General features: G+C 34.8%; 1 protein-coding gene and 1 pseudogene across 1 annotated transcript; one reads left to right on the forward strand and one right to left on the reverse strand.

Moving 5' to 3' along the window:
• Window positions 1-6240: 6240 nt before the first annotated feature.
• Window positions 6241-11263, forward strand: LOC147291239 (glucomannan 4-beta-mannosyltransferase 9-like). Its single transcript, XM_086235605.1, has 9 exons — window positions 6241-6962; window positions 7059-7157; window positions 7913-8165; window positions 8704-8814; window positions 8905-9041; window positions 9463-9576; window positions 9698-9897; window positions 10177-10368; window positions 10703-11263. Exons 1-9 carry the CDS (start codon window positions 6681-6683, stop codon window positions 10863-10865), a joined length of 1551 nt encoding a protein of 516 aa, XP_086091731.1. The 5' UTR covers window positions 6241-6680; the 3' UTR covers window positions 10866-11263.
• A 160-nt stretch (window positions 11264-11423) lies between these two features.
• On the reverse strand, window positions 11424-13542 carry LOC147291240 (subtilisin-like protease SBT3 pseudogene; annotated as a pseudogene).
• Window positions 13543-13855: the final 313 nt, after the last annotated feature.

Below are 13855 nucleotides of genomic sequence, written 5' to 3' on the forward strand. Positions count from 1 at the left end.
GTTAAGTTGGAATCAGTTATAGTGCAATCTGAGAGGCTGAAAGTCATTGGCCTCATCAGAATTAGGGGTGGGCATCGGGTGGGTAGGTCGGTTTGGGACCCAAACTGCTAGCCGCTAGGAGGCGGTCGGTCTAGGTCGTGCCAACTCAGGTTGGCGGGTTACGTCAAGCGAGTGCGGTGGACCCAGAAACGTCGACGATGATAAACAAATCCGGTGAGGAGATAAAGAAGAAGAAGAAGATCGAAGAATAGGACATGCAAATCGAGCGAGAAAGGATGATGTGGCAGATCGAGCTAGAATAGGACATGCAAATGATGATAATTAAGAAGAAGAGGAAAGGATGATGTGGCAGATCGAGAGAGAAAAGAAGAAGAAGAAGATCAAAGGTGGGTAGCGGCTGGGGTTAGGTGAAGAAGATGGTGTGGTGACTGGTTAGGTTTAACATTTTATTTATAATACAATAATCAAATGCAAATAAAATATATAATGTAATCAATAATTTGTACATGTTTTGCAATCAAATAAAATATATAATGTAATCAATCAAAGGCAAATAAAATACATTAATCTTTGTACATGTTTTGCATGATTGAGATACATATTATATCAATCATTTGTTCTACGAAAATAATTAAGCATTCAATACCTCCATCAAATAGTCATAAAAGAACAACTAAAATAATCTTGTACTAATAAGAATAAATATTTTTCATGTGTGAATCATTTGGTTATTTTATATCCTAAAAACACACACGAGTGCTAGCCTTAGTTCTCTTCCAACAACTCCTTTGGATCTCTTAGGTAAAAACTCCATAGTATATATATAATAGCTTGTTCTACAAAAATAAGCAGTCAATATCGCCATCAAATGGTCATCAAAACAACTAAAATAAAAGGAATAAATAACTATATAAAAATATTTTTTTGGGTAAAAAAGTACATTTGTCAATCATTTTGTTATTTTATATCCTTATTACAATACATACCGCCATACCGGTGTTAGCCTTGTTCTCTTCGAACAACCCCTTTTTGATTAAAAGCAAGTAATATCAATGGCCAAAAAAAAAAAGCAAGTAATAATTTTTCCATTATCAGACATTCAAATCCCATTAGGTGTCTTCAATTAATCCAAGAGAAAAAATAAAATTCTTTATTAAGTGTCAGTGTCACCTAAAGGTTCTGCCTGCTTGGCAGGCTAGCATAATATATGCCACGTACGTCACTCATAATGCCTGGATCCTGCTAATTAATGTCACATATATATGATTTATGATAATGTGTTTAGCATTTTTCATGCGAATATACATTTTCTTTTTATTTGTTTCATGCGAATATACATAAGATATTCTCTTTATAGTTTTGAAGGCCCCCGTACCATGTGAATGTATATAAGAAATTTTTTACCAACCCACTCTAATTGTTCAGATTATGATACCACGTACGTACAGTTGGGTTGTCCATTCTTCCATGTGTACTTTACCCCCAAAAAAAAAAAATTTCTTCCATGTGTACTTTGTCATTAGTCTATCACATTAATTAGCCAATTAATTACAAGTGAGACTAACTTCCATAAATGATTATTAGAAATATGGAAACTACTACAATCTGTCTTGAACTAAGCCTCTCACCTGTTGTGACAAACGTCACAAACTCTCACCTGTTTGAATGGCGCTGGAGTTTTGAGCTCATTGTATGGAATATTTTAGCTAAAAAGTTATAATTTTCACTAAAGAAAAGTACTGAAAAGCTCCTAAATTTTTTAAAAAGACTCAAAAGTGAGTATATATATATTGTGTCCGGCGTTTTACAAAAACAGTACCAACTGCTCAGTTACTGTAGTTTAGTAATTGTTTCAAGTGTTACTGTAGTGCAATTTTTTTTTCTTCTTATTTTCTATATTTTTTGTTGGGTCTTATTTGAGTGAGTTTATGTATGATTTAGTACGTTTTAGGAGATTCATGTGATTAATTTAAAATTTTGAGTCTTTTAAAGGGATATATAAGTATAACTACAAAACAAAAATTTACAAAAACCTCTACTGCAGTGCTTGCAATGCTGAACGCTCGGCCAATTTTTTTATCCTTAGGAGTGAAAATCCAACGAATAGTAATTTTTGAATAAGTTGAGTATGTATATATTAGGAGCTTTTTAGTCGAAAGCCCTTTTAACTAACCACTCTTAATATTTTTGTTGTTGTTTGCTCTTAACATTTCACTCCAACAAATTAAGTTCTTCATATATATTAGCTAATCTTAGATATTTTAATATTTTATTATTTTTTAAAATCTGAAAAAAGTGAGAATTAAATACCAAAAGAAAGTTGACAATGACAACAAAATCAAAATAATGTTATTTATTTTTGTTTTTTGTAAAAAAGAGGTTTATATAGCAAATAGCTATTTTTTCTCTCCTTTGAGATAGATTTGCTAACCTGATAGCCAAGCTGATGGGGTAGGATTTTGGATGAAAATAAACTAATATAGCTGAAAATTATAGATAACATCTTAGAGATGCTCTTATATGTATACATTTATCAATACATACGTTTTATATTTATAAGAGATATATGATTTGCAATGTGATTAGTAGTTAGTAAATGTGGTACAATTGAATAATTATAATTTTTTATGTGGAATAATTATAGAATTAGAACAAGCTAAGAATTTTTAGTCAGTATGATAGCAATACTTCTTAATGGTCCTAATAAGTAATAACTCATAACTAATTATCTGCATGTAATCCTTTTATTTACTGTTAACCGATCTATTTAAAGATCGATGAGAACCATATAGAATTTTTGTCACAGATCGAGGACCTACAGCATTGGGGACGATAAGAGAGGGCCCTCTCCCATCATTTGCTTGCAGGCCAGTCTAGCTAATTATTTTGATTGCAGGTGTAGAGTCTGTAGATCGACAAAAGCCTTAAAGAGATGATGAGGAAGTGTTTCTAACGTGTGGAGGTGTAAGAGCACAAGCAAGAGGTAATTACAAGCAAGTTGACAGACCTTGCTGGCTTGCTTGCAATGTGTACAACTACCCATGCATATGCATAGTAGTCACATTCACTTTCACATTGCACGCACACAAATACACAATCACAAACAATGGTCCCTTAGCTCCGTACGTTAATGGCATAAAACTAAGAATATATGGCTATTTTAAGAAAAACTTGTGGAGGCTATTATTGTTATGTGAAGGCAAAATTATTGTGTGTCACAGTGTTGAGTGACATAACATTTCAATTAAAAGATTATATGTATTTGAAAAATTAAAAATTATTATCAAATTTAAGAATAATGGTAGACTACATTTTGGTACTACTTTTTTAATAAATGAGACTTATTTGTATTAATAAATCTATCTTTATTAAATATTTGATATACATGTATTGCATTATGGAAATGTACGTGGTCTCCTTAATATTACTCTAATTTAACATATATCATGTTTTGCTTGTATATTATTCTACCGCCCAAAACTCTTACACAAGAGAGAATAGTCCCACACATGCAACGTACTCTTTCTTTGTTTAGACGAATGTTTTCAAATCCCACAAGCACCTAGTCTATAAAAATAAAAAAAGCAGTCAAAATATTTTTCATCATATATAATATCTAGGGAAAAATACATTTTAGTTCTTGTGTTTTACCTTGTAATCAATTTTGGTCCTTATGTTTTTACAATTGCCAATCTGGTCATTGTGTTTATGTTTGCAAGCAATTTTAGTCCACCGGTCACTACCAAAATATCCACTACTGACATCAACACACCACCACCATCCTCACCCTCCCTCCATCCCTCAGCTCTCTCTCTCTCTCTCTCTCTCTCTCTCTCTCTCTCTCTCTCTCTCTCTCTCTCTCTCTCTCTCTCTCTATTAGGCATAATAGGTGAAATCCACCACAAATCCGCCGCTACAATTGATGATGGTGAACTAAAATTACTTGCAAACAAAAACACATAGACCAAATTGCTAATTTTGAAAATACAAGGACTAAAATCGATTGCAAGGTAAAACACAGGGACTAAAAATGTATCTTTCCCTAATATCTATAGATCGATAAATTTAGGGCCCGTATGGTAACATTTTACGTACAGAACAATTTTCTAAAAACTGTATTGTAAAATAAAAATAACAAATTAAATTTTGCATTCCCAAAATATGAGAAGGCGTCTGGTAGCATAATTGAAAAAAAATTATATAAAACAAAAATAATGAAAACACATTTGATATTAACCAATTATTACAACCAAATAATTATATTCACAAAAGATATTAATTATAAATTATTATCATTAACCAATGAGGAAATTACAGATTTGGTCCACTTATTTTATACCTAGTTCAATTTTGGTCCACGATCTTTTTTAAGTTCTGTTTTGGTCCACTAATTGTTTCATTTGTTCAATAAAAGTCCAGATTTGTGACTTTAAATCTTTTGGGTTGTGTTTTCTTCAATTATAATTGAAGTATAAGTTATATTTCATCATTTCTTAGTCATAAAAACAAATTTGGAGTATTATAATCTAAGATAATTGAGATTTTGTGAAATTTGAAAAATTGGCAGTTTTGGGTACCCTACTTTAGGGTCAATTATCTTGAGTTTTAGAACTCCAATTTGAATGATCTTTATATGGTTGTAAAGAAGAAATGCATAGCTTTAAAACAAGTATATATTTGCTGAATTTGGGTGAGATTTGATAGGGTAAAAAGCAGGCCAAATTTGAGAAAACAAATCTGGACCTTTATTGAACAAGTCAAACAATTAGTGGACCAAAACAGAACTTAAAAAAGATTGTGGACCAAAATTGAACTAGGTATAAAATAACTGGACTAAATCTGTAATTTTCTCTTAACCAATTTCATAAAATATATAATTAAAAAAGAGAGAAGTTTCATAAAACCCAACCCACCTCAGCCGGCGCGACTACCTTGGAGGTGGAAGAGTTGTTGATGACCGTATTATTAATGGAAACAAGACTGCAAACACCTATGATCTAGTTGAACATATGTATTTTCTCTATGTAAGGGTTATTAAGGCTCGTGAGCTTCCTGCCATGAATGTTACGGGGAGTCTTGATCCATTTATTGAAGCGAGAATTGGAAACTATAGAGGGATTACAAAGAATATATTTTTAGAGATGGTTAGAGAGAGATAAAAAAAATAGAGGAATAAAGGAGAGATAAAGAGAGATGGGTGAGGTGGGCAGCGGTGGGGGATAGGGTTGCCGCCGGAGGTGGGTCTGGCTAGGTGGGGAGGAGGTGCAGATTACATGTTTTTTCATTTTTTTATTTTTTTTTTCAGTTATAAATTTTTTTTATTTGTATCCGCATTCTCTATGTTTTCTAAATTCACTGATAACATCATTTAATCGTTTTCTGAATTTACATTGTAAACTAGAAATTCTATTTTGTGTTTTTCAAAAACTGTTTTCTCAATACGGCAATCAAACGCATTTTTATCATTTTTTGAATTTGTAAAATGAAAAACCGTTACCAAATGCACCCTTAATATCTCAGAAACCCCGATCTAAAGGCTATACATACATGCAAAATTAATAATGTGAACTCAGTTGGTTTCAAAATGTAATCAGTCAATCGATATATGGTTAAACAGTACGTCTCACAATTAAGTTATATTCTTATCTATTAATAGTGTTCTTTAATGATAAGTACTGACAGATCACTAATTTAATTACCAAAAGAATATAAGAAAACGGAATGTTTATTTGAAAAGAGAATACACTTCCTGTTTTTTTGTTTAGATAAAAAAAAAAAAGAATAGAATATTACCAAACCTGAGACTGTTACATAACATATAAACTTTTAAGACTATTATAAGTTTAATGAATAGTTTTGGAGCCACTCAAATCATTCCAGAAAACGAGTAATCAAAATTTAAATTAATACATTGCCAACGTTTCACCTTCCTAGAAAATGATAGCCAAACTATATATAACTATTTCCAGTTATTGAACATTTAATTAAGAAGAAAAAATAGATCATGGAACCACCAAAAGGGGAATATTATAGAGATCACTCAAACTCAATGATAAAGGTTGTTCATTAACCTCTATTAGTTTTCTTCTCAAGAGTTTTAGGAACCATCTGTTTTTGGTCTGCTGTCTTCATCAATTTGACCTGTTTTGTTTTTCATAATTTTTCTTATATTTTTTTTTATTTTTTTATTTTTTATATATACATACACACCATGCCACAGAGTTTGCAGAGAGCCTCAAACACTAAGCCTTGCCTCGAGAAATAGCAGAGAGCAGAGTAGCCATTAGTGAAGAGAAAGAGAGACCCAGATACCATTAACTGTCTCTCTTTCTCTCTCTAGCTCCCTCATCAGCTACTCTCTCTCTCTCTCTTTCTCTAATTTTGGGTTGTTTTTTTCTTGGTGATTTTTATGAGTATAGTCTGAAACTTGGATCCAGAGTACTAGTCACTGACTACAACTCCAGCTCTCCCGCATTAGCTTAAGAGTAACTCAGAAGCAAAAATCGATCAACCACAACAATCCAACACCAAAAAGCGGCAGTAACAAAAAGAACAAATCGTGTTCTTTTCGCAAAGCCAGAGAGAAGGCTAGCCTTATATAGCCAACCAAGCAATACAATACTACTTATAGTCCTCCAAGTCAGCTCTTGCCTTTCTCATCTTTACCAATTATTACAACAATGGAGGCATTTCAAGGAGGGCAGATTGGGATGGTTCTGCAGCTAGCCAGAGCCCCACTGATTGTGCCATTGCTGAAGGTGTTAGTGGCTGTGTGCTTGGGCATGTCTGTGTTGCTCTTTGTGGAGAAGGTGTACATGGGCATTGTCATCATTTTGATCAAGGTGTTTAGGAGAAGGCCTGAGAAACGTTGGAAATGGGAGGCCATTAAGGATGATGTTGAGATTGGCAATTCTGCTTACCCTATGGTCCTGGTGCAAATTCCAATGTATAATGAAAAAGAGGTACTTATTTGTTTGATGCTGCTCTGTTTTTTTAACTTTTTTTGAAAAAATAAGAGTCTTATAATTAAAGTGGATTTTTGGTGGTTAATTATGCAGGTTTATCAGCTTTCCATTGGAGCTGCATGTGGGCTTTCCTGGCCATCTGATAGGGTCATAATTCAAGTTCTTGATGATTCCACTGACCCAGCCATTAAGGTTCTAGGCTTCTAGCTAGCTTCAAACTCATTCATTACGTACTTGTCATGAGTTTTCTGCATTTTCTTTAACCAAATTAATCTCCTAATAGTTAACAGTAACACCTTGTAAAGAGTAAAGATAAAATATTAATTTTAGCATAAATTCAAGCTGGTTAAAACATGAAACTGTGAAACAGTCTTAACATATTATATTGTCAATTTGAATCTTATAAAAAATTTATACAACCAAGCTACAAATTCAAAATTTTACATTATAACATGTTAAATTATCTATAAAGAGTATATTGATTTAGTGATATTTCTTTCTATTTGGTTAGAAGAAGTTTTAAGTTCAACTCCCTCATATAACATATATTTTTTTAATTAAAATCATTTATTATTATTTAGGAGATGGATAATTCAAACTTATAATCTCTCTAATAATTAATAGTTAATTAGTACCACTTAAAAACATCTTTTAAGTTATTGTACATTTGTACCCAGTCCACAGTTGTTAAATAAAAAAGTAATTCAATGGCCCCTTTTTTTTTTTTGAAAGTTAACTATCTAGGTCCATGTCCAAGAGAAACTTTCCCAATTAAAAACCCATTGACCAACGCAAACATCCCCTAATTCCATAAACAACCCAGATCAGAAAATCCAATTGCAGCAACCAATTGCCCCATTTAAACCCATAACCAACCCCCACAATTTGCTCAATTGGTAGGGCAAACCTTTCAATTTCTGATGTGGGGTTTGGCCTAAAAACAACAGGATTTGGTGGAACTAGAAGTCCAAAGATGGGCAAACAAGGGAGTGAACATAAAGTACGAGATCAGAGACAACAGAAATGGGTACAAAGCAGGGGCTCTCAAAGAAGGCATGAAGCACAGTTATGTCAAGCAGTGTGACTATGTGGCCATCTTTGATGCTGACTTCCAACCTGAGCCTGATTTTCTCTGGCGCACCATCCCATTTCTTGTCCACAACCCTGACATTGCTCTTGTCCAAGCTCGCTGGAAATTTGGTAATCTTGATATAAAATTCCTCTTATCTAACTTGATTGGTGATTTGGGTTTTGGTCCTTTCACTTTTATTTCATTAAGTTAAGCTGCATTGTTCTTATTTTTGTGCATTTTTGGCCCCCAAGGTGTTAAATAGTGCAACATGAAGACCCAGGAAGTTGTTTTTTTTCTTAGTTTTTTTTTGGGTGAAAGCAGAATTAGTTTGGGACTTTTTGACATTGCTGCTGAACTTTAAATGATATATAGGAGAATTCTTAAGCATAATGCTTAATTTTATAGAGGACAAGTTTTGAGTCCACATGATGTTTCTCTACTGTGATGCATCAGTAAACACAATCTATGCTACAGAGAAACCAAGTCCAGATTGATTGAGCACTTACACAATTGCAAGGCTTTTCATTCTGATGGCTTTTCTTTTTTTAGATTTTATTGTGAAATATTTATTTAAGTTAGGAGAAGAGGATAAGTCTTTACTGTGTAATACAGTCGGTCTAAACACGTAAGGGTAAGGTGTGATGATAGTTTGTGGTGGTATTGCAGTAAACTCTGATGAGTGCTTAATGACAAGAATGCAAGAGATGTCACTAGATTACCATTTCACAGTGGAGCAAGAAGTGGGGTCTGCAACTCATGCCTTCTTTGGTTTCAATGGTAAAGCTTATTTGTGAAAATTGCTGTCAGAAATATAAAAAAGTTTTCAGTTATCCCATTTAATGATATGACACTGAGAATGTGATGCAGGCACGGCTGGCGTGTGGAGAATTGCTGCGCTCAATGAGGCTGGAGGATGGAAGGACCGTACAACAGTGGAGGATATGGATTTAGCTGTCCGAGCTAGTCTCAGAGGCTGGAAATTCGTATATGTTTCTGACCTTAAGGTAATCAAGTTTGTTATAATGGTACCAGTCTTGCCAAAATATCAAGAAATCTCAACAAACATTAGCTACCTTAGATGACAGCAAGCAGGCGTTAGTGATAACTTAAGAAGGCTATTTTCCTCTTCAAGTATCCTCTGCTACTGAGGTTTGATAAATCACCGTGAAGATATAAAACTATACCAATTTTACTTGCCGTGGCAATCCCATATGATACTTTCTTTGTTTATGAGAAAACAAGGTGTGTATGCGTGTATAGTGCATGTACTGTGGACGAAATATGAATACAATTGTTGGGAAGCCTACCTGAGTAGAGCAACTGGCTACTGATAGTCAACTTTTCATTGGACTTCACCTGTTCCGTGTTATTTTCAATGCGACCATTTCAAATTTGATCCAATATTGATATATTTGTACATTCCAGGTGAAAAATGAATTGCCAAGTACTTTCAAAGCCTACCGTTATCAGCAGCACCGATGGTCTTGTGGCCCTGCTAATCTCTTCCGGAAGATGGCAATGGAGATTGTAAGAACCAAGGTATTTTCCCATCATAACTGTTTAGTTTCTGCCTACATAAAACCATAATTAAGGAGACATAAGTATAAGATCCTTTATTTCTCCAGACTTCTCCTCACTATTACTCTTCAATATATTGCAGAAGGTGTCCCCAATGAAGAAGTTTCATGTGATCTACAGCTTTTTCTTTGTTCGCAAAATTGTAGCACATATTGTCACATTTGTCTTCTACTGTGTCATTTTACCAGCAACGGTTTTGGTTCCTGAAGTTCAAGTTCCCATTTGGGGTGCTGTCTACATTCCTTCTACCATTACTCTCCTCAATGCAGTTGGAACTCCTAGGTCTCTTACTCTCCCCTTATTTCTTTTTGTTTTTTTTCATTCTTCTCTTGCAGTGGGTTGCATTAATCAGCCAACTATTTAATATGCGCAACCCTAAAACGCATGGTTATCTTGGGATTTGGATTTACTGTCAATAACTTTGTTTCTGTTTCAACCTATTAGAAACTTTAGAAAACCTGCAGAACTACTAGCTCTGCATTAAGAGATAACACAATAGATGTTTTCCTTTGTGTTTACTTATTCATTACTAATACTTTCAAAGTTTATATAATCTTACAGGTCACTCCACCTTCTGATTTTCTGGATCCTCTTTGAGAATGTCATGTCCCTGCACCGGACTAAGGCAACATTTATAGGTCTGTTTGAAGCAGGGACAGTAAATGAATGGGTCGTCACCGAAAAATTGGGAGATGCTCTCAAGACAAAAGGTTCCAAAGCTCCCAGGAGGCCTCGAATAAGGATTGGAGAAAGGTATAGCACTTTGCATTTTCTTTCTTTTCTGTTTATAGAATTTCTTTAGGATCAATGACTCTTAAATACATTCTCATAGAATTTCATGCGACATTTTCTTGTCAAAACGCAAAACGGCTTAGAATTACTGTGAAGACTCCCCTTATATGTCTTTCCAAGTGGGGAAAGGTGCTTGGATTCTTTACAGTCACACTTGTATCTTTTTCCTCCAATTTTGGTAGAAGTGTCCATATTGTGCCAAGTCAATACCAAATTAACGTAACATACTACATCTGTTTTGAAATTCTAGAATATAAAGTTTACATTTTCTTTTCTTGTGGTTACTAATAAACAGACTCCATTTGCTTGAGCTCCTTGTTGGATTCTACCTCTTCTTCATTGGGTGCTACGATCTTGCTTTTGGAAAGAATCGCTACTTCATCTACCTTTTCCTCCAATCCATTGCATTCTTCATCGCGGGGGTTGGTTATGTCGGCACCTTTGTCCCCAATTCATAGCCTAACTCATTGGCGAGAATTGTTTGAAGAATTCATTTGGCAGCACCCCCTTCTGTCATTGCCAATGAAAGATGAAAATATTTTTTCCTGGGGGAGCTTTTCAATCAAATTATACCCATTGTAGATTATTTATAAGCCGGTCATTCTTTTGTGATGAGCGATGGTTCAAATTAAGTTATTTCTTTGTGGATAGTCTAGGAAAATACAGAGACGAGAGTGCAGGTACAATCTGTTGTGTATTGGAAGTTTATTATACTGTGAAAAGAAGCAACAAGCAAGCAGCAACAGCATATGTATGGATGTTGTCGAAAGAATTATGTAATTGATGGGTTACTTACTGATTTGTAATAACAAATTAAATGGCATTTTGTTTGGGAATAATAAAGCTAGTGTCAAGATTCGGAAATAGAATAAGAAAAGTTCTCAATCTTTATAAAATTTAAAATTAATATTTCATTAGTTCTCCAGAAGCATGCTTATTTCTAGATTGAAGAATGAACTTTATAACAACAATATTAGACATGAAAACAAAGCATAGGAGAGCTTTTCTATTGCAAACTATGGTTTTTGTGTCCACACTTCGACTGGAATCTTGCCGGCAATGGTGGTGTTCACAACAGGTGACACAACTATGGGACTCCTTACAATATGAGTTCCATTTTCTTCGACCCAAGAAAGCGCACCAAATGAAACTTTTTCTTCCTTATTCCCCTTATATTTTATAGCAAGAGTGTAACGTAGCTTGTTACTAGTCCTCCCAAAGACTAATCTATTTGGGGAAACTATAACTTCTGAACCTTGTGGTGCTTCCACAATGGACTTGTAAGTAGTTGTGGTATCCAATCCAACATTCGTTACAATCCTTCGAAATTTTTGAATTCTCCATATTTCATAATCTTTATACAAAATAATGAATGAGGGGTAATTAAGATCGGTTGAAGGTCTGGAGCAATCTAAGTATCTTGAATGAGTAGTGGCAAGCAATTCTTCTGAACTAAAGTTCATGGAGCACAATAAATTCACATAATCTTGTGGTGTAACGTCATAAATCAAACCTGGATCAAGTGCTTTGTTTGGATTGATATGACCTGCTCCCATTGCTAAAGGCGAAGCAAATTTGAAATCATCGGCACCATCTCGAATTGGTTGTCTGGTATTATCAAATGGATTCGCAGTTGTCATTATGGCCGATCTAATAGCAGCAGGACTCCATTTTGGATGTGCACTTTTCAAAAGTGCAGCTAACCCAGAAACGTGAGGGCAAGCAAAAGATGACCCTGACATAACAGTGTAGTTACTATATAAACCCAAACCTTTTGATGTATAAGTGATTGGTTGTTTTGGAATCCAAGCACCTAAAATTAGTTGACCAGGTGGCAGGTGCTATTACATCTGGCTTCAATATATAAGAATAGCTCTGCGAAGGACCTCTTGAAGAAGCATAAAGTACATATGGACTAAACTTCGTATCTGTGATGGTTTGTTGGAATTGTATGGAGGCTGACATTGATTTGTTTGATCTTATATATTCAAACACTTGTTGTGCTTCCCTTGAGCCGATCACAATACATGGACAAGTCATATGAAATGCAATATAATCTTCCTTAATAAGTATGGCTCCCAAAATATCTGAGGAGTTTAGAGTAGATAGTTGATGAGTGATATCCCCTGGATCACATAAGACGATGCCATGAGAGGCTTGAGATAGCAATTCAGAGTTATCACATGATGATATTGTCTTTTGGTACACTAGTGGCGAAGTTGGTATTATTCGAGGTCCCAGGAATGTGGACCACCCTGTAATTTTTAGCACATCTCCTAGAATCAAAATTCCGGCAAACCAACGGTCCACCGAGCCTGAAGTGACAGTTATAACCCATGGAAAACCATTATATATTGTCCCTAGGTCAGGACCAAGGTTACCCCCTGCACAAGTAACAACTATGCCTTTCTCCATGGCAGAAAATGAAGCTTTTGCTATAGGGTCAACAAACAATGGAAATCCTTTGGCTCCTAATGATATGGAAATTACATCAACACCATCGGCGATAGCTTGATCCATACCAGCAAGAATATCAGATGGGTGGGCAGGTAGGTCATTTGTACTAACCTTGTAAATAGCCAATCTAGCTTTTGGTGCAACACCTTTGGCTGTTCCAGCAGCATAACCAAAATAAGACGCTTCATCTACAAAGTTCCCAGCAGCAATAGAGGAAATTATGGTACCATGACCAATAGTATCCCTAGCAGAGTCCATAGTTATTTTTAATCCTTCATTTGCAGATAACACACCATCTTTGAAGTACCTAGCTCCTATGATTTTCGAGTTACACATGGAGGAATTAAACTCTTGGCCTTCCTCACAAAATCTCTTCCACTTACTTGGGTCTATTTTGGTAATACCATCATCATTAAAACTTGGGTGCTCTGGCCATATACCAGAATCTATTACGCCAATGATAATATCTTTGCCATATTTTGAGGCAGGCCATAAGCCTGATAAATGGTTGAGAGAGAGCCATTGATCAGGAGTATGGGTTGTATGAAGCTGAATAACTTGTTCACTGTATGATGACACATAACCTCTAGACTTCTTCAAAACCTCTAGTTCTCTTAACGATAGAGAAGCACTAAATCCATGTATTGCATTATCATAACTATAAATAATGGATGGCATAGATTGAGGCTCATCAAATGAGATTTTTTTTGAAAATCTAGTGGAATCAATGAGAGATGAGTACCAATTGTGATGGCCAGTAAAGAGTTTTGGCATATAGAACTTGTTCATATGAACAATATATGTTGACCTCTTTTCTACATTTGATTTAGTATCAGCCAGAGACAATAATAAGCAGGTAAGAAAGAACAAGTATGAGAAAGGAATCCCATTGCTAAATTTCATTCTTTGCCTAATGCCTCAACATTTGCTTAGATAGGAATGGCTTTGCGATCATTTATATCCAATTAAATATTGACATTTCTTTACATTA

Source organism: Dryas octopetala, chromosome 3 (assembly GCF_963921425.1).
Source record: "Dryas octopetala chromosome 3, drDryOcto1.1, whole genome shotgun sequence".
Classification (NCBI taxonomy): domain Eukaryota; kingdom Viridiplantae; phylum Streptophyta; class Magnoliopsida; order Rosales; family Rosaceae; genus Dryas; species Dryas octopetala.

Coding starts and splice junctions, on each gene's coding strand:
- LOC147291239 (XM_086235605.1), top strand. CDS start 6,681: ATGGAGGCATTTCAAGGAGGGCAGATTGGGATGGTTCTGCAGCTAGCC. Junction 9,898..10,176: donor AATGCAGTTGGAACTCCTAG/GTCTCTTACTCT, acceptor ATAATCTTACAG/GTCACTCCACCTTCTGATTT. Junction 10,369..10,702: donor CGAATAAGGATTGGAGAAAG/GTATAGCACTTT, acceptor ACTAATAAACAG/ACTCCATTTGCTTGAGCTCC.